The following is a 21,449-nucleotide window of genomic DNA, read 5'->3' as shown; positions in this document are numbered from 1 at the left end:
GCCTGGAGAGATAGCCAGGTTATCGGCTTGTTCCACACCCCCACCCCTCTCTGTGTACAGTAGATCCTCCTGTCCTAACTGGAGGAGTTCATCCAGCTGTGTCTGGAGAGAAGCCAGGGTATCACCTTGTTCCCCCCTCCCGCCCCCCTCTGTGTACAGTAGTGCCACCTATCCCAACTGGAGGAGTTCATCCAGCTGTGTCTGGAGAGAAGCCAGAGTATCAGCTTGTTCCCCCGTCCCACCCCTCTCCGTGTACAGGACAGAACCTCTTGTCCTGACTGGAGGAGTTTATAGGCATCCTCTCACGAGGCTCCAGTAAATGTAGGGGTTTGTGCATTTACAGGGACAATTATTAATTGTAGCATTAAGTCAGAAAATGATTCTTTGATGGCTATTAGAAAACCGACCTTGCGGGATAACAGCAACACACACACTCGGATACTAATACATTTATTAATGAATAAAATGTGCATTTAAACATAACAGATCTTATAGTGAGGGTTAGCAGAATACAAAAGGTCTACATTCAATCACGAAGAGTTACAAACCAAGAGGGACATACATTCCATATATCATTCATTTAGACTATTTTGTAAATGAACTTTGTCACAACTTGTACATTAGATACTCAAAAGCAAGTACATGACTCATAGGAATTAAATTGATATCAACTCAGGTTGAGGTAACAATTGAATTCTCGAGCTGTAATGCAGAATGTTGAATACTCGCCCGCTCTGTAGGGATTCAGATCTCCCGTGGACGCAAAGAAGCAGTGGCAGGCTGTTGCCGTGTCCAATCGGCGCTCTCTGGCCCGGTGCCAGGCAGTGCTGGTTCGACGTGAGAGAAGGAGAAGGAGGGAGAGATTTCTGCTGCGGTGCGCTGCCGATGCTCTCTGAAGACCGGCTAGTTAGTGTTGGCTGAAACTAGCAGAGTTTGCACACAGAAAAGTCACAATCTTTAGACAGGAAGAAGACCGGTTCGTTCCCGATGTAGCGCGAGTCCTGAATACTGATATTCAGCTGTCCACAGTTCCAACCATAGTTCACTCGTTGATCAGGTGAGCGTTCGCGGTGGGTTCACGAGGCTTGCTGCTGGGCTAACCTCGGGTGGATACTTTGGTTACACGCCAGCAACCTCTGTTCTTGACTCTTAGAACAAGGAAAAGTCCTGGCACTCGGACACATTGGCCGTTACGTGACTGTCTGAGCTGAGTCTGAGGATGTCCAGGAGGAGCTGGAGTTTTACCTGGAGGAACTACGGTCGCTCATTGGTTGAAAGTTCGTTGGGCATTCGAGAATCATTTTGTGACTTACTGCAACAATTAACAATTGTCCCAGGAAATGCACAAACCCCTACAGTTATTGGTGCCTCGTGTGAGGATGAGTAACCATGAACTCTGACCTTGGGGTTGTAAACCACTTGGGATGAGACTCTCCCTTGGAATCTCCCAGACAGTGAGGCACCAGAGATGACCATTCATTAGGGTGGCTGATGTGTCTCAGCTTTGGGAGTCGTTCCTTGTCAGAACACTATCAGCTAGAAAAACACCTTAAATGTGAACCAAATGGAATGGCCTCTCTGTATCAAGCACCACTTGAGATGGGGGAGAGAGAGACTGGCAAGGGAGCAGCAAACTTAATTCCTGTATTTTAATAAACCTTGCCGCTACAATGGTCTCTCTCCTATGTGAATGCGCTGGTGTGATTGTAAGTGGCTTATTTGACTAAAACTCTTCCCAGAGTGCAGCTGAACGGTCTGTCTCCTGTGTGAATGCGCTGGTGGGTTACTAAGTTACTTGACCGACTAAACTCTTCCCACACTGACTGCAGCTGAACGGTCTCTCTCCTGTGTGACTGCACTGGTGTGACTGTAAGGGGTTTTTCCGACTAAAACTCTTCCCACACTGACTGCAGCTGAATGGTCTCTCTCCTGTGTGAATGTGCTGGTGCCTTTTTAAGTGACTTGACTTACTAAAACTCTTCCCACACTGACTGCAACTGAAAGGTCTCTCTCCTGTGTGAATGCGCTGGTGGGTTTTTAAGTCACTTGACCGACTAAAACTCTTCCCACACTGACTGCAGCTGAACGGTCTCTCTCCTGTGTGAATGCGCTGGTGGGTTATTAAGTTACTTGACTGACTAAAACTCTTCCCACACTGACTGCAGCTGAACGGTCTCTCTCCTGTGTGAATGCGCTGGTGTGTTTGTAAGTAGTTTTTCCGACTAAAACTCTTCCCACACTGACTGCAACTGAACAGTCTCTCTCCTGTGTGAATGCGCTGGTGCGTTTTTAAGTCATGTGATAGAATAAAACTCTTCCCACACTGACTACAGCTGAAAGGTCTCTCTCCTGTGTGAAGGTGCTGATAGGATTTTGAAATGCTAGACTGACAGAAACGGTGCTTCTCCCTGTGCCGTAATGGCAGTTTGTCCACTCCATCTGAGCAAGGCCTTGAGCGATTCTTCCTCATCCTGTGATCATGCTGGGGTCTCTTATTCTGCAAGTGCTCCATGGAATGGTCTTGCTCTGTGTGCTGAAACTGAGATTTGTTTTTTCCATCGTGTCCTTCAGTGTGCTGCTCAGCAGTGTGAATCATCTGGGACTCCATCCCCAGCTCTCTGAGATTAAAACCACCCAGTTCATTCAGCTGTTCCTCTCTTTGCCCAAGAACAGACATACTCTCCAGTTCATTAAAACTTTCAACACTTTTCTCAGTAACCAGATTATTAAACCTGTGTGTAAAGTCATCAGATACTAAGGGATCATATGATTGTTTTAGACTCTGCAGCGACAGTCTCTCCACTTGAACAGAACAAGGCCTAATTATTATCAAGCCCTGTAGGAGCTGCTGTTGCTCCTCCCTGTACTGACTCTCCTCTCGGTGCTGTATCTCAACACTGTTCTCTTCACCAGGTACATCAGTCTGCTGCTCTGCAGGGTCAATCAACTTGGGATCCATATCCTGCTCTGTTAGATTTAAAACATCCAGTTCTTCACTGTGCTCTTGTACAGAGACACAGCCCAGTTCATTACAACTTTGTGTAATATTGATTGTGTCCAGATTATTCATCTTCTCTGTAAAATCATCACATACTAAGAACCCAGGTGTCTCACTCTCAGGCTCCGTCTTCATCATGGGCACAGAGTCCAGATCCTTGACACTCTGTCTGCTGTCTGTGTGCTGCTCACTAAGTGCCTCTTTCCCTGCTGCGGCAGTGAGCTCTGTCTCCTGCATCAGACTGGAGCCCCACTCCTCTTCACTGTGGTGCTGTTCAAGGAGAGCCCTTTCCCCAGCGTCGGAGAGAACACTGGCCTCTGAGCCTGTAAAGACAGAACAAAAAGACACGACCTTTATAAGAATAAACTATTTTATAGTTTTATACCTTTAGAGGTGGCTTCTCGAAGCATTTTACAGAATGCCAAATACAAAAAATACAGAAAATTAGCATGATGAGAATACAGTAAGAGGAGACAGTAGACAGTGGTACTAAGTACAGTAGGAACAGAGGGGTACAGAACAGTTAAATAAAGGCTCTTCTGAAGAAAAAGTTTTTGAGTCTGGATTTGGAGTTTAGAGAAGGTGACTCTCTGATATCCTTGGGGAGAGAGTTCCAGAGCTTGGGGCTAAACAGGAGAAGGCCATGTCACCCATAGAGTGAAGACAGACTGGGGAACAAATAGTTGAACACAATTAGAAGAGCGAAGATTGCAAGGTAGGGAGTAGGGTGATATCAGACCAGTATGGAGGTGCCAAGCCAAGTCTTGCAGAGTCTTATAGGTGAGCAGGAGTATTTTTAAGTGGATATGAAACTTGACAGGAAGCCAGTGCTAGGACTCCAGGATAGGAGTAATGTGATCATTTGTACTACACGTGGTCAGGGTTCTGGCTGCTGAATTTTGGACATACTGGAGTTTGTTCAATGTGGATTTAGAAACCCCAGAGAGTAGAGCATTACATTAGTCGATTCAAGATTAGACAACACTTTTCAGCCACAGTTAGTGATAACACAGGGCGTAGTCGAGCAATATTTCTGAGGGGAATGAAAGATGTTTTGACAACACGCTGCACATGTGGGTCGAACGTCAAATATCATCCCCAAGTTTTTCAATTTAGACTGAAGCTCAAGTACAAGACCATCTACAGATAGGGTTTCACACTGATTTTACAAAGTTGATGGGTGGTGCCAATAAGAATGGCTTCAGTCTTGTCACAGTTAAGATGAAGGAGTCATCCAAGTTCTTATGTCAGAGATGCAATTAGAATAGAGACAGCCACATCTGCGTTGGGTCTGGTATGGATGTATATACGAGTAACAATAGCATAGTAATGATAGCTGAGGCCATGTGATCTTAAAAGCTTCAAGCTAAAGCTGTAAGCTCTACGCTACACAAACACACGTCTTGTACACTCGCAATCAATTTGGGTTGTTTAAGCATAGAGGAATAAGAGGGTTTAAGGGGGTTTCTGATAATACGTAATTTTAGATATACAAGCTTTGTCAGAAACCTAACTACCATGTAAAAAGTAAGACTACAGAAATAATAATACATTACATTTACACAATACAGACACACTGACTGCACACTACAGTACATTTACACTACACTGAGAGCGAGGGATTCATACAGACACACTGACTGGACATTCCAGTACATTAACATTGCACTGAGATAGGTGGGTTCATACAGACACACTGACTAAACGCTACAGTACATTATCACTGCACTGAGAGAGTGGGGTTAATTGGCTCCGTGAAGTTGGCCCCTCTACAGACAGCACAAATGATTAAACTCACCTCATTCGTTAGTGTAACGTTTGCGTTAAAAGTAGCATTTGTGCTGCTTTCAATTCCGAGGTATAGAGCCTTGTTTTTTCGGGGTCGTGACATCACTCAGCCCCCCTACAAGATCATAGCGGAACCAGACTGGTCTCATTCGTTAGTGCTGCATTTGTGCCGGTTTGTGCCGTTGAAAGTAACTTCCCAGCTACTTTTGTTCCTTAGATATAACATCTTCTTTTTCAGGGGGTGACGTCACTCAGCCCCCCTACAACGTTGTAGGGGAACCGGACCGGTCTCAATTGTTAGTGCTGTGTTTGTGCCGTTGAAAGTAGCGTTTGTGCTACTTTCGTTCCCGAGATATAGTGCCTTGTTTTTCCGGTGATCACATGACCATGCACGGTGACTTGGACCTCCAGTAACACCGTCTGCCGAGTTCAAGCACTCTGTTACCAGCACAAGAGTAACAATTCTGCAACTCTGTTCCTCTGTTTGCCCAGGTGAGGGTACGGTGGTGGATTTTGCATTTAATATCATTATCTTCTATGCGTTTGTGTGAACAGGAAAATTAAATTTGTCTCCAATATCATACCCGTATCAGAAGAGTTGCGGGTGTAGCCTTAAAAAGCGAACATTAGCAAAATTGTATATTCTTACAAAGAGGCTTTAACGAACAAGTCTTAATACCTCATAGCGGTGACCTTTTTTAAAAATCATAAGAAGTAATCAGTTTTACATTGTCTCCTTCTTAAATAAACAGGCATCAAGGGACGTGTGAACATTCGACCTGTCTGTCGAGCCACGTATTTAAAAAGACTTGAATTTGCAACTTTCTGAACCACTGTTGCTCTTTTTTATGCAAAGCACATTCGCCAACGTGAAAAGGAACCAGGACTTCAGGACTTTTATTTTTAAGGGGCACTATGTACAAAGTTTACACAAGTTCATAACACATCCGAGAAACAAGAGTCTATCATCTCACACATGAACACCGTGGCAATATTGGAAAATATTTTTATTTTCATAGAACAGAAGTGAACATATATCTAGGTTCTTTGAAAAACTGGCATTATCCACGTGTTTGTATTAACAAGGGTCTTATACGCAAACATGAAACGATTAGCTCAGTCCTTTTATCCGTATTTCTGGTCAGTCCTTGGTGTAGAAAACAGCATGAGGGCACACCTTGAGCTCTGAATACACAGATATGACTGTCTACAAGGACGCTTACAGGTACCAACACACTCAGTACTTAAATTACCGGAGGTGATGAAAACAATGGATGCAATTTGTTTTCCGACTCTGTCTGGTAGGGTGGGTGTAGATGTTTTACATTTTAATATAGTGCCTTCTTTTTCTGGCCGTGACGTCACTCTGTGCCGTCGGCACCATACAAAAACCACAAGTTCACGACCACCAGATCTTTCAATTGTGATCTCTTGATCAGCTGACCCCTGCCTTTGCAGTTCATGTTTGATTTATTATCTGCATCTCTGGCAAAGACCTCTTCTTTCAAATCGTAAGTTTCTTTACAAACTAGAAATGCTATACTGTAATTATGATGCTACATTGACGTCCCCACAAATTTATTTTAAAGTAAAGATATTTGAGAAACTTATTTTGTTTTATATCATGGGGAATACCACAAAAATTAGTAAGCTTTATTTGTTGTTATCATGATATTTCTACACATGCAAGTGAAACTTGAAATGACTTGTCACACTTCTGAATTTAAATTATAATGTTTTGTTTCTGTATGTGTTACAAGAAGAATTGAACCCCAAAAATCTCTGACATGTTACAAATTGCGGATGTGAAAGCTGAAATGATTAAGTGGTGAATGCAATGCTTTAAAAACATATTATAAACAAAAGAAGTGGTGATGGCCTTGGTATTGCAGTTAAAGTGAGTAGGTGGGTCTTAAAAATATTAATTTATCAATTTCTATCTACATATACAGAAACTTTTTGATGTGCACTGTTATCCATAACAATGTAAAAAACTTAGTTATATTTTCATTTACACAGTGGAGGGAAGTCCCCATTACCTGTAGGGCACTTTCACTGGGGTTTCCAGAGAAGCACTATATAACTGAAAGGATATTATTAATCACGTGAAAATTTGGAAGAAGAACAGTTGAATCCAGGTTTGGTGAAATTCATTTTTTGTTACATTTTTGAGTGTTAATCAGACATCTCTATACTTTGCATTAAACATTTCCCATAATACCCAGGCCATGGGTCTAGCTAGGGATTCAGCCATCACATGAACACTAAGATTAAAGGGTGACGTCACGGAGCTAACAAAAGAGTAGTGTAAAGCTCACCACGATTTGTTGTTTGAGATTTCAGTTCTAAGCAATATGCAGTGTTTTGCATTCATCCTTATTTCTTTCTGGGGATTTTAACTACTCAATTGTTTGATTTTTTTTAAACCTTGAGCTTTTCAATTCCATGTATTGCACTACATATTTGTAATTTTTGATTGTTAATTCTTAATTGTGTATGAAAGTATATATCAGACAGACTGCATGCAATAGCTAATTAAGGAGCTGTTGCCTTTCTATTGTTCCATTACCTGTAGAGGGGGAGATGGGTTTCTAATATACATTGAAGTACCTGCCTCAGAAGTTCTGAGCATCTTTGGGAATGTTTGCACAGTTTACATTGATTGTTTCATGTCCCAGAAGCAGCAGGCACGAAACTGGTGATTCCACTATTGTAGTAAATGTAGTAGAGTTAACCATTTGACAATAGATTAAGGTCTGCCTTCACAGAGCATAGAACAGTATAAAACGAGTTTTGTGAGCTTTATTAAGTTATACCCTCACACAACAAAGTATATTAAGGAAGTACAGAGTTGGTATAAAATTGCATCATTTGGTGTGTTACACTGTTACCACACTTAAGAGACCAAAGAAATGTACTGGATTAAAGCTCTGCATTGTTCATTGTTATTCTGACATTGTTAAACATTTTACACATTGTTTGGTTACGAAAGTCGCTGTGAGGACAGGATTTGTTTTTTTGTATTTTAAACAATGTATGTTGTTGCACCATAGTACTCATTCTACATATTTGCCCTTCATTCCAGGATTTATCACCTACAGGCACTGTTAGGAGGGTAGGAACTTAACAGTACTAACATTCAGGCTGTGCTGCCAGACAAAACCTGACAAAAGAATATACCCAAGTGCTGAAGGGCTGCAAAGGTAACAAAGAATCAATGTATACATGCAGAGTTACAACAGAGTTACAACAGCGTAACTGCAAACTATTAAATCACACTTAGAACAAAAAAATAGCAGAAGGATACAATGCTTTTTCTTCTGATGAAGTTCTAGAAGAAATAGGTGTAGCCGGGGACCAAGAGCCAAGCTGTACCCTTGATGCATGCCCGACAGCATTGGAAGACTGGGTAACAGAAATCTGTGAAGAATGCAGGTTGCTTGCTGTGGACAGTGGTGATTGACATAACCTGCATTTCCTACCGGAGATTGTTCCTCATCTCACCAGGCTTGCTTGCTATCTCCCACTCTGGACTGGCTTAATGGTTCCACTTTTCAAAAGTGTGAACATCACTGGAAGCTCAGCCAATGAGGAAGCGGATTTCAAAAACCTAATACAATCAGTGCTGAAGCATGACACTGCCAATGCGAGTTGACAGGTTCCTTATGAAGCACCTAGCACACATAGGAGGTATGAGAATATCAACGGGTGCTCATGGTGTTTCCCAGCAGTGTGAGAGGGCCGTTATCAGTGCTACCACCTGTGAGGCAGAGACATCCAGCTCTCTAGAACAGCAGAGCAGAACACTTGTTATGAGTTCTGAAAAACAGACAGAGCTCAAAAAGGACAAAGAACTGGTGTATCCATCAAATCTGAGTTGCCTGGAAAATTGGAGAGGGCTTGCTGCACCACCTAAAAAACGGAAACCATCTTTTTATCTTGTGCCTCATTCTGAGTGGTTACACATAGATTATTCTGTTCCTGTGAAAAAAGATGTAGTGGCTCTGATGAGGAACTGAAGCAGCAGAGACCTGCCCCCAGTAAAGGTGAGTGGAGACACTGTGAGTGTACTGAACACTTGTGCCTTTGATGTCAGTGCCTATGCAGTGCCTATTGTGACAGCAGGACTTCTAGCAGCTATGTTAATCAGGCTGTAGATAGCATCTACAACTGGTGAAACATTTGGCACAGAAAGGTGTGCACAAAGATGTTTATGTTCTAAGAGCTAAAATTTTGAGGGACATTTTTGGTGCAACGAAAATAGTCAGGGCTACAACAAGTGAGGGCTGAATGTAACATTTCAGAAATCATAGCAAAAGTGTTCTTAACAGTGCCTAGTGTGGTAGCACTGAGTCGGCGCTCATCGCCAAGTGGTCCCCTCCATTGTGGAGTCACGCAATATCCCATTTGATTCTGTAGATTTGAATACGCTGAGAGCAAGAGGAGTAACAGGGCTATAGGAGGCTGTACAGAAACAAATTAAATTAAGCCAATCCAAATGTCTCTCTCAAATTGGTGACATGGGAGATTGGCTGAGTCATGAAGAAAACACTGTCCAGTCTCAAAATATCTTTGAGAGTCAACTTTCAGATTTTCCACATAACCTGGAATTAAATGGGAAGACCTTCAAATTAAGAGGTGTCACTGCGTTCTGCCAACCTGCCATGACAACCATGTCCTGGGTCGTTACATTGCATACTGCAAAAGACATGACTTCATCTGGGATAAATTTGATGATCTAACAAAGACAATCAAATCTGTGTCTTCAGTGGTCAAGGTGTGCCCTCACGCTGTATTCTATACCAAGGTCTGACCAGAAACACAGATAAAAATCTTCACATATCCCTTGATGCCTATGTTTACTTAAGAAGGAGACAATACGAAACTGATTACTGCTTCAGATTTTTAAAAATGACAATGCTATGAGGTATTAAGACTTGTTCATTAAAGCCTCTTTGTAAGAACATACAATTGTTTGCTAATGTTCGCTTTTTAAGGCTACACTTGAAACTCTTCTGATACGGGTATGATATTGGAGACAAATGTAATTTTCCTTTTCACACAAACACATAGAAGATAATGATATTAAATGCAAAATCCACCGCCGCCCCCTACCTGGGCAAACAGATGAACAGAGTTGCAGAATTGTTACTCTTGCGCCGGTAACAGAGCGCTTGAACTCGGCAGACGGGGTTACTGGAGGTCAAAGTCACCATGCATGGTCACGTGATCAACGGAAAAACAAGCCGCTATATCTCGGGAACGAAAGCAGCAAAAACGCTACTTTCAACGGCACAAACCAGCACAATCCCAGCACTAACAAATGAGGTGAGTTTCACTGTTTGTGCTGTCTGTAGGGGGGGCAAATTCACTGAGCTTACTATTCGAATGAAGAATCTCCATCTGCTTGTTTGTTTAAGTGTTTAGAGAAAATTCCCACGACACTACTCAAAACTTTGCCCCTCTACTGAGCATATACTTTATTTTCCCAATAAAGGAAACAGAGCAAATAAAATAATTACCATTTAATTACATGCAATACCAGATGCAATCTCTTACCATCTTAAGAGCAAGAGTTCACATGATAGTAAATCAAAACCTGATAGTTTCCACAAAAAAGGGTCTCTTGCGAGATAAATATTCAAGAAGCTGCTACAAATTATCATCTGGTACCTATTTTTCTATGTATATCACCATTCTCTCTTGTGTGTTAGACTTTCAGCAAGGAAAAGTATTTTTTGTATGATCCAGAACCTTGAATTGCAACAGAAAATAGTTTTATATATATACTATGTAGCAAGATCTCTCAGTAACAAAATCAAAACCACAATAATTATTATAAGAAGGAGACATATTCTCCTGGTTCTGTGGCTGAACTATATATACATACAACAAAGAATATGCAAAATCTTTGTTTTAATCTGAAATTTTTTATACAAATGTATAATGCAATCACTTTTTCACACAGGGCCATGTAGGTTTGGATTTTTTTCCCCTTAATAATAAAAACCTTCATTTAAAAACTGCATTTTGTGTTTACTTGTGCTATCTTTGTCTAATATTTCAAATTGTTTGATGATCTGAAACATTTCAGTGTGACAAACATGCAAAAAAATAAGAAATCAGGAAGGGGGCAAACACTTTTTCACACCACTGTACATATCACAACCTGTTAAATATTCACTTTAAATGCATGAGCTCTTAAGCCCTATCTGGTAGTGAGGATGAATCAATGCAGTGATTGAGTGCATGTGGACAGAATTTCTTAAATATGTTTTTTATCCTTTCTCCATTCGCAGGCTGATGAACTTGAATCTCACCGCGTCTATCCCTGAACCAAAAGGGAGTGACGCGTTGTGTTCATTGTGTTCGTTGTGTTCATTCGTGTTGAGCAGACTCGACTCCAAACAGGCAAAGTAAAGAAGGGAAAACTTGGTGATACCGCCCTGTTTATCCGCGGCTTTGTGTTACTTAAGACATTTCAACTCGACTATCCCAGTACACAAATGACAGTAGGAGGAAAATCATTCATTCGCTTTCTTTCAATGCAAACTAGGCTGAACCTCAAAGCTTTGGACTATTGAATATGTCTACTATTAAATATTCCATCTACAAAATATACTGCAGGTTAACCAATATTATATTCACCAAAATGGGGTGGCGAAATCAAATCTGTACGTCAAAAAATTGTACCTAGAACACAAACAGGATGAATCTGAAAGTAATACATAATCTACAGATGTAAATAATACATACAGCATGAATACCTAAAGTAGTTCATGTAGGGAGCTGCATCAGTATGCGTAGGCTGCAAAGGAACAAGTAGAGGTATATTCCTGTGCTGAAAAGAGAAGAAAAAAAACAACATTTCAGCTGTGGAGCCTTCTTCGGGCGTCAAAACCTTCTTCCACAGCTGAAATGTTGTATCTTCGCTTTCCGGCAGGGAATAAACCTTTACTTGTTCCCGAACCGAAGGTAGTCGAATTTATGTAATTTTGCAAAGGAACAAGTAATAGGTTTATTCCATGCTGAAAAAAAGAAGAAAGAGAACACAACGTTTCGGCCGTGGAGCCTTCTTCAGGTTCCACGGCCGAAACGTTGTGTTCTCTTTCTTCTTTTTTTCAGCATGGAATAAACCTATTACTTGTTCCTTTGCAGCCTACACATGCTGACGCAGCTACCCACCTGAACTACTTTATGTAATTTTGTTTTACATAAAATATACAAGTTTTAAAACCGTAAAAAATAATATTTTACTTTCCAATTGTGGGGGGAAAGCAAGCGCTGTCTTGACATTAGTGGTTCTATAATAATTAAGCCTGCTTTACTACACCAGCTACATCACTTCTTCGTTGGGTATTCCTCAGACTATATTCAGAAGACGGCAAAACAGAGCACAAAGCAACTCATCGTAGCAATTAACAGGGTCTAGGAGGAGAAGCTGACCAAACAAAGTTGTAATAATTTTCGTAAGACTCTTTTGTGCTCTCTAGAAGATTGAAAAGGGCAGCGGAGGACAGTCGGGGATGTAATTTCGCGAAAACTTTTGTTCTGTCTAAATTGCCAGTATTTAACACTGCACTGGAGGGGGGTTAATACAGACACACTGACTGGACACTACAGCACATTAACACTGCACTGAGAGAGAGGGGTTAATACAGACACACTGACTGACTGGACACTCTAGTACATTAACAATGCACTGAGAGAGAGAGGGGTTCATACAGACACACTGACTGGACACTACAGTACATGAACACTGCACTGAGAGAGAAGGGTTAATACAGACACACTGACTGGACACTTCAGTACATGAACACTGCACTGAGAGAGAGGGGTTAATACAGACACACTGACTGGACACTCCACTACATTAACACTGCACTGAGAGAGAGGGGTTCATACAGACACACTGGCTGACTGGACACTGCTGTACAATGCAGTACATTAACACTGCACAGAGGGATAGTTACCGCCACGTCGATAAATAATCTGCCCACAAACATATTTCCAGGACTCCAAAGTCTCCTAAATTGGCTTTCACATGGAGAAAGTGTATCAATTGACGACATATTTCTGTCCACATTTAAAGAACAGCAATAACATTAATGAGAATATAACCAGACCACAACTAGTTTAGTTCGCAGAAAAGAATCCCTCGGCAACATCACAAACCTTTCCTACTTCGCTCTGCATCTCTCCAACAGTGAGGAAGTTAAAAACACCGTTTTTAAACACAAACGTTACTCATTAAAAGTCACTGCACTTACCCGACGGCTCCGTTTCTTCATTTGTTTCTGCAGTGATTTCACAGGGAGGCATGAGTCCAACATGATCTGTCCCTCCCTGATCTCCTGGTCCCGACTCCTTCTCCCACAGCTGCAATCGCACTTTAAAGGTCTCGTTTTCCTTCATTCGCGTTATTTCTGTCCCGAAACTGTCCTCCACAAACTGTGTGATATTAATCACGGCCCGACTCACCAAGATCTGGGAGACGCTGCGGAGTTTGTCTTGAAACGAGACTTGGGAGTCAGACATCGTGTTTCGGAAAACTTCTGAAACTTCAGACACGAACGATTTGAGCAAAACCCCCATGAAACAGTGAAGCTCGTTTTCCTGCTTCATTTGCGCGATTTCGGCCCCGAAAACATTGTCGACAGACATGATTTTAATCAAGACTCGTCTCGCCAGAACCTGGGAGATCCGGCGGAGTTTTTCTTCAATCGACTTCTCGGAATCATCTGTCCCGTTTCGGAAAACTTCCGAAACTTCGTGCACGATCGATTTAAGCACAATCTCCATGAAAGAGTGCGCCTCAGTTTCCAGATTAAGCAACAAATTCTCCATTTTTTTCAGAGTTGATCTGAAAAACAAAAAAAATTCCTGCAGCTGCAGTGGCTATAAACACGTGGGTTTGAACACAGAAAGCGAAACGTGGTCAAACAGAGGACTTCCGGGTTATCAGATGAACTTCCTTAGTGACCGTTGCTATGAACCACAAAAATATTAGTCGAATAATAATAATCTGAAAAAAAATAGTCCAGAATAGATGTTTGCGTTATATTATAGTGTAACGTATACGGCCGACATTTTTTTATTATTTTTATTAAATGTGTAAATAATTAACAAATACAACTACAGGAGCAGAAATGGATAAAAGAAATAAAAACACGAACAGAAAAAAAAATAACTGCCAGAGGTAAAGTAAGTAAATTATATTTTTTACATATATCAAATGTTTTCCTTGCTTTAGCATTTTTTTTCATTTTTATAGAATTTAAATAATATTTCAACTCCATCTGAAAAGTACTAAAAAGGGGAGTATTACTGGACCATTTTGATTTTATGAATGTAAAATTTACTAAGAATGACTAATAAATTTGCTATAAATAAATGCTTTTTTAAAAAAGTTATCTTACACAGTACAATATCAAAGTCCTTAAACCTAAAAAAAACACCTTTAAATGCCTACAAACAAAATTCTGCAAGTCCGTCCAAAACAACTTCACAAACACACACCTTACAACTAAATGTACCAAAGGTTCCCTTTCAGCTCGACAAAAAATGCACAAATCATCCTGCTCATGCTTAAATAAGTACTTTAGAGAGTACTTATTTAACTGGATAAAACCTATGAACAATTTTAAATGATATCTTTTTAACTTTATTTGTAATACAATATCCAATAGGAGTTGTCCAAACTAACTTCCAATTTATATTTTCAAATGGTGCAATCCAAAAAGATCAACTTGACGCACATGCCTTTCCTGTATAAAGTAAAAATAATCTCTCATTTTTTTACAAAACAAATCACTTTTCTTTTTGCAACATTTCGAATACCGTTAATTTAATAGAAACATCTACCTTAATTTCTTATTTATTCCGCACATCTGCAGTCACTGTTTACATGTCTGCATTGTTTACTTGTACGTTGTCTACTGTTTGTACAGTATATTGTCTTGATGCACTGTCTGTACTTTGGGTAAAGTATCTATATCTATGCTCTCGCAGTCTCCTTCCTCACCGCTCCTGCTCGCTCGACACTCAGTCTCTATGCCTGGGCTCGTTGAATCTCTGTCCAAGTCTTTTGGATCTTAATGACTATATGAACAAAAAATAATTTCAGGTTTACAAATTTGACACCTACTCAATTCAGAGTGCACATGTTTCTTGTTACAGAGGGGAAAAAATGCACATGAAATTTCTCATGCTCACCTATAAGGCTCTGCATGGCTTGGCACCTCAGTACCTGTCTGAACTATTATCGCCCTACTCTCCACCTCGCAACCTTCTCTCTTCTAATTCTGCTCTCCTAACTGTTCCCCAAGCCCATCTACATTCTGTGGGTGACAGGGCTTTCTCCTGTTATGCCCCCAAGCCCTGGAACTCTCTCCCCAAGGATATCACAGAGTCACCTTCTGTAAACTACTTCAAATCCAGACTCAAAACCCTCTTCTTTAGAAAAGCCTTTACTGAACTGGTTCCATTCTTCACCCCTCTGCTTTTCTTAGTACCACCATCCACGGTCTCCTCTATATATTGTAATTGTGTTTTATCTTGTGTATTTTTATTTATTGTTGTTGTCATTCTGTAAAGAGCTTTGAGAAGCCACCTTTTAAGGCGCTATCCGCATGTACCCCATGTATTAAGAAGACCCCCCTATTCCAGTATATTACCTGTAGTGTTATATTCAAAAAATCATAAAAAAATAAAGAACACTTTCACAACCCAAAGCAAGGTTGTATGAGGTGAGGGGGGCTGTCTGCTGTGTAAAACACTTGGTTGTAGCATTGTGAATGTTGTGCTTCAAATGCTATTGAGTCATGAAGAGGACCTCCCTATCCCAGTGTATTGCATGTCTAAACGGTGCCGTATTGAAAAAATCATAATAAGCCATAAATTGGCTTGTGAACAGCATCCCCCTATCCTAGTGCACGGTGCCACATTCAATAAAACCATGAGAAAAAGAGATTCACAACCCAAAGCTCTGCCAGTCTTCTGTGTAAACAATCATGGACATCATGATTTGAACATCATGGGTGCTGTTTTTAAAAAGCTGTTGAGTAAAGAATAGGAATTTTCCTGCAGAATGAAAACAGGAAATAAAGAAAGGGTTTCAGAAATAAAACAAAGCTTTATTCCCGTGCTGACAGTCTGGGTAATTGGAAACTGCTGTTCTGCTGGTTTTTCGCATGAAACTCTATTGAGCAGTATTTCTGCGTAGTGAATGTATGTATGTATACAGCGGTCCCCCAGTGTTCCAGATGGTGCGTAATTGTGCATCAATCAAAACCCCGACTGTCAGAAAAGGATAATTAGCTCACTGATATGTTTATGGAGGGGTTGTGAAAATTTTCAAACTCGTGGTCTTTAAAATGCATTTGGTTTGAAGGCGTTCTGTGTTATATGATATGTGATATGGACACAAGAATATTCGTGCATGGAATAAAAAGACAAACTGAAGGCTGTGAGAACATTCACAATGTACTTTATACACAGAGCAATTATATATACAAAGCAATTGTTTCATAAAAACAGCCATGCCAAAATCGTTTTCGAACTTCAAGCTATCTTTACCCCGGTCAAAGTGATGAAGACACAGACATTCAATGAAAACGAATTTGATTCACTCTTTTGTTGTGATGTCATTTTAATTAATGTTAGCTGTGATTAGGTGTCGTTTTTGTCTCTTTTAACTTAAGTCTGCTCCTTTCTTCCTGGTATAGAAATAACATGTTCCATGTTTACAATCACCACTATAAATTATTTGTTCAGCTCTAACACCTGTCTGCGTTGACAAGGCATCTCAAAATGACATATTAAATTAGAACACGATCCTTCTGGTTACCATTCCTGTGGTTGGAGCGTTGTTTCACCCTTTTTCGTTCTTCTACAATATTTACAGACAGGGCTTTATCACTGGAGTTGTACAGAAGAAGTGTGCATCGGTCCATGAAAATCATCAGTACTGCTGTTGTTCTATGCATAGTTTAACCGAGAGCACTTAAAAGATGCAAAAAGCTTTCAAAGAAAACAGAATTAAAAGACAGCAGAGTAAGGCGGTAAAAAAGCACTCCCCCGTCGAGGAATTAACCACTGTCGCCCGTGTGACTGGATATAAAAATAACTGATTCGTTTTTGCCCAGTCTCTGGAAGCTTCAATGCGATTATTTTTCCTTCCTTATTTCTTCATTCCCATGAATTTACTCTGTAGTAGAGGAAACACGAAAGTGGGAAATTGCAGGCATTCTCCCTGAGCACCCACCACTGGGGATGTAGCTCAGTGGTAGAGCGCATGCTTCGCATGTATGAGGTCCCGGGTTCAATCCCTGGCATCTCCACGTGCTTTAAATTATTGTGCTCACATCGCAATCTTCTGTTGAGTGAGAACTCTTTGTCGGTGTTCATAGAGAGCCAGGTTTACACAATTAAGTTCAGTCACACACAAAGTGCTACAGTGTTGCTCTGCTGTTTTAAATGTACCTCCAAAGCATTTAGTTCTGTTAACTACCAAATGATTTGAACTAATTTAACGTCATATTCAGGAAATCCAGAGAACGTCTCCACACTTGTCGTGGCTGTTGAAGAAATCACCTGTTAAATCTCACCCGGGATTTCTTGAGAAATCATTCAGCGAGTGAGTCCTCCCTCTGGACTCCGCACTAAACTGAAAGCTGCGCGAATTCCTCACTGCGTGTCCTGTACTGTTACAGGTGCTCTCGTGTAGATGTGGAGTACAGCCATAAGGACACTTTGAACTTTTTCCATATGTGAAGGAAAAGGCAAAAGAGCATGAATAGTATTAATCGTTTAAAATATCCATGGTACAACTCGAGAAAGTACTGAAGGACTAAACAACGACTTTTGATGATTACAAGAGATTCAAGAAACACAACCATCCACACACGGGCTTGGATCCTGAACGCTTAAGTTAAGACCAAGCGAAGGATACGAACTGTAAACTCTCTTCACGTCTTACCGTTTGTGAAATAAAACAATTTCTTACTTTCTTAATAATTTCTTACTGCTGATAGACGATTTATTGCATTTTAACAAAATCACAATTACAAACATTTTGGGTTAAACTGTTATTCACACACTCTAACGAAGATAAACGTTAGTGTCTCCCAGTGTGTGAGCCCATTTCTAATAAGAATAAAAAATAAGTTATATAAATTGAATTGTTCTACTTTTTATACTTACATAGTCTTATTAATATTTCAGTTAAATATTTTCTTCTGTAGTAATACTAGTCTCGATTTACAATTTTTGGACATGGTGCATCTTAAATAACTTTGTTATTAGTTTTGGTTTTGGAAAATCGCGCCCAGAAGCTACCAAAACTGGTAATGCAATAGCAGCCTTCTGGGTGGAAAACAAAAAGTATTTCTTGGTATGAATCCTAGCTCATTTATAGGCGGCATTCTAGGACTTCTCGCTTCAGAAATCCTGTCAACGCATCGTACGTTTCTACTCCATCAATATCAGAAGTGTTATCACTACCAAACGCTAAGAATAGATCCTGGCAATACAAGATCTTCGTTGGAAAATTGTTTATTTTATTTTTTTAAAATATTTTCAATACCATCCAAAAAGTCAAGTTTCAATTGTATGCAACTGATGAGATCTCTCTTCGATGGAAGTTATAAGTACATCCAAAACACGTTTCTTGTGGATCCAGAAGAGGATCATTATGAGGCTCAAAACATACCTGTCTATTCATTTTTTGAGGACGAATTGATTATTGAGGTGTAATCATTGGTTCAAAACCCAAATCATCTGCTATTGCTGCTGTTTCTTTGATAGTTTCTTCAAATCCTTCAATTGGTCTTCGATATCGAGGGATAATATCATACAAATTGTGGTTTTCTTTTAATCACCAATTTTATTAAAATTTCACCTTCTTTTACAGATGTCTTGCATGTATCACAAGATATAACAGTCCCCTTGCGTCCTCAGGTAAAATGTTTTAAAAAGTACAACAAAAGTACAATATACTGAACAGCATTTATGCTTACATGTATATTAAAATGAAGGTACATATACCAAGATATTAAAATACAATTGTACAGATTTGTGAAGTTTTCCACCAAATCTGCAGTGTAATTTTGAAGTATTATAGCTGAGAATGCAAGGTGAGTATGAAGATCAAATTCAATGAGTGAAAATGATTTTCTTGGAAGTTGCCGATGTTGGTCATTATTGATCATTCCAGGTGATATTGACTTAGGTACTCAAATGTTTACTTGTTGTAGCTTGAAATGTGCAAAACACTCACATTTCTTTCAAATATAAAGATGTTTTACTGTATCTAGTGCTCTGTACTGGTCAATCTGGGTGCTATAAAATACCTATGGTTTGAGGTGCAGTATAAAGTGAATATTGGGGTGTCTCTAGTGCTGTGGGATGCTGCGTTTTAAATTGAGCAGCTCCTGAAGGCAGGACAAGGAGTCTTAGATAGATAGATGCAATTTCTTCTCATGGGATCCATAAAGTATCTATCTATCTTAACCTTTTGATTTGAAGGGAATGTAAATAACAGCCAGGTTGTCTCTTTGGTTGTGTTGTGTCTGGCTCTGTCGACAGTGCCTTTTGTTCCTTGTGTGGATTAAATCATACTTATGAATTGATCACAAACATTTAGGCATTCTCTCCTTCTGGGGTTGATTTTATCATTGTGAGTGGCCAAAGGTTTCTTATATATTTAATTAAAAGTCTTTAATTGTACAAAATTAAGAAATTACAAATGAATGACAAAATGATTTTAAAAAGTTTATTTTTAAAAAGGAAACGTTAAGAAAATGTCTTTACATTTCTGCACATCAGAAATGTTACATTCAGAATTCTATATCAATTAATCGTTTTATTTCAGAAACATATCATATTATACAAGAAAAAAGACTGAATGGAATAGGGAACTTTAAGGTCTCCCTGTTTTAAAACACAAACTGCAGGTCCTGTAGACAAAGTCAATGAGGACAGTGACTCACTGGTCAGAGCTCTCAAGTGACAGACAGTGTCAGTGTGGAAGCAGTGGAGTGAAGTGGACTCAGGTCACAGACAGTCTCAGTTCTCAGAACTGTTGTAAGACTGTGTGACTCTGTTGGTGAAGCTCTTCTGTGTCTAGACCTGCTGGAGGAGGTTCTCCCAGACAGCTCTGTCAGTCTCACAGCGCCCATCCTCTCCTTGAGAGTCATCCCCAACATCATCGTAGTCAGTCCTGTCAGGGGCAGGGGCACATAAGAGATTTGTTCTTTGGAACAGCTTTATTGAAAAAAAGTAATAGTTGAGACAATTAGTTAAATATTTGTTAACAACACTACACACAACATAAACATACAACACGCAATTACAAATTTGCTAACAAGGTGTTTTAGACACCTACATCCTAAACACCCAGAAAACCCTCAAACTGCTACCAAGTATTCAGCTTTTACAGAACACCTACTTAAAAGAAAGAGATAAACCAAACCTTCTAAACCAAAGACATTATAACCTACAGTTAAATCTCTTTCTTTGTGAACCCAATTGCTACAAAATGAATGGGAACCTATCTCCCTGTTCTAAAGATGCTCCCACTAGCCAGGAGAGGCACTTTTTAACTAAGGGATTATATAAAAAAGAAATAAAAGTTTCTAAAAACAACAGAAAGGCAAGCTCTCTTTATGAGGTTCAAAGACTAAACTCCAGTCTGGTCTTTCCAGTTGATCTGGACAAGTAGTAGAAGCAAGAAGTAGCTCTCGCCTTCTATCATTCCTGGACAGTTGATTGACAATCATTTACCCAGAACTTTATGGCTGCTTTGATCTCTGAATCTCACACCTCAGCATCTCAGCAAACATCTCCTTGCTTTGCAGCCACTAGCCATGTACTGTAATTGGAATTGGAATTGATGACATTACCCAGGTGTACCTAGATTTTTAAAAACACTTACATAGTCACAATAGTGTAGTGAATGGGGATTTTAATTTTCTGTAACAATCAGAAATTATAGCAGTATATTTTGAGAGTACTTGTAGACTTTTAGGAACTAATCAAACATAATAATCTATAGTCTCACACATATATTCTAACCAGACAATATACAATTTATTGATATAATCATAATTTGCATAACAAACAATAAGCATAATAGAACATACTGTATCTGAGAAGTACTCTGCTTTGATATCAATGGCTATTAGTGGGCTAACAGTTATAGTATACAGAATAGATGTTACAATATTGTACTCAAAAGCATTTAATAGGTTTTTTTAATTCAATTGTATCTTTTTGGAAGAATTGATGATTCAGTGTAGAATTCACTTATACTTATGAAGTATCAATGCTCTAAAACCACAGTGAGGAAGACCTAGTAATTTCTGAGCCTAGTAATTCTCTCTGCAGTCAGAGGTCTTGGGGAATCTAAAGCTTTGTTCTGCCCAGACCTCATTCCCTCATCATTAATCAGCTGCTGATCAATTTAAATCAATTTAAATCTGATTGGCTAGGTGTGTCAGTAGGTGGGTTTCAGTGACACTGTGATCTTTGTGATCTAACTTTGTACAATTCAGGTCACTCAGCCTTTATTGGCTGTTATTGATCCTTGTAGGACATGACAGAGTGAAGCTACTGCTACTGCAAAATGCCTGATTCCCCCCTGTCTTGGATGACAGTGCAACAG

The 21,449-nt window shown here is 39.8% G+C and overlaps 1 protein-coding gene and 1 non-coding gene across 2 annotated transcripts; one reads left to right on the top strand and one right to left on the bottom strand.

Moving 5' to 3' along the window:
* Window positions 1-434: 434 nt before the first annotated feature.
* On the bottom strand, window positions 435-13,700 carry LOC138242791 (zinc finger protein 436-like). Its single transcript, XM_069198341.1, has 2 exons — window positions 13,057-13,700; window positions 435-3,321 (listed from the first exon to the last, which is right to left on the bottom strand). The coding sequence occupies exons 1-2, from the start codon at window positions 13,631-13,633 to the stop codon at window positions 1,787-1,789; spliced, it is 2,112 nt and encodes a 703-aa protein (XP_069054442.1). The 5' UTR covers window positions 13,634-13,700; the 3' UTR covers window positions 435-1,786.
* A 3,355-nt stretch (window positions 13,701-17,055) lies between these two features.
* trnaa-cgc (transfer RNA alanine (anticodon CGC)) lies at window positions 17,056-17,127 on the top strand. Its single transcript has one exon. It is a non-coding gene; the product is annotated as a tRNA-Ala (tRNA).
* Window positions 17,128-21,449: the final 4,322 nt, after the last annotated feature.

The sequence above is a fragment of the Lepisosteus oculatus genome, chromosome 14 (assembly GCF_040954835.1).
Source record: "Lepisosteus oculatus isolate fLepOcu1 chromosome 14, fLepOcu1.hap2, whole genome shotgun sequence".
In the NCBI taxonomy this organism is placed as follows: Eukaryota; Metazoa; Chordata; class Actinopteri; order Semionotiformes; family Lepisosteidae; genus Lepisosteus; species Lepisosteus oculatus.
This window is presented reverse-complemented; position numbering and strand designations above follow the sequence as displayed.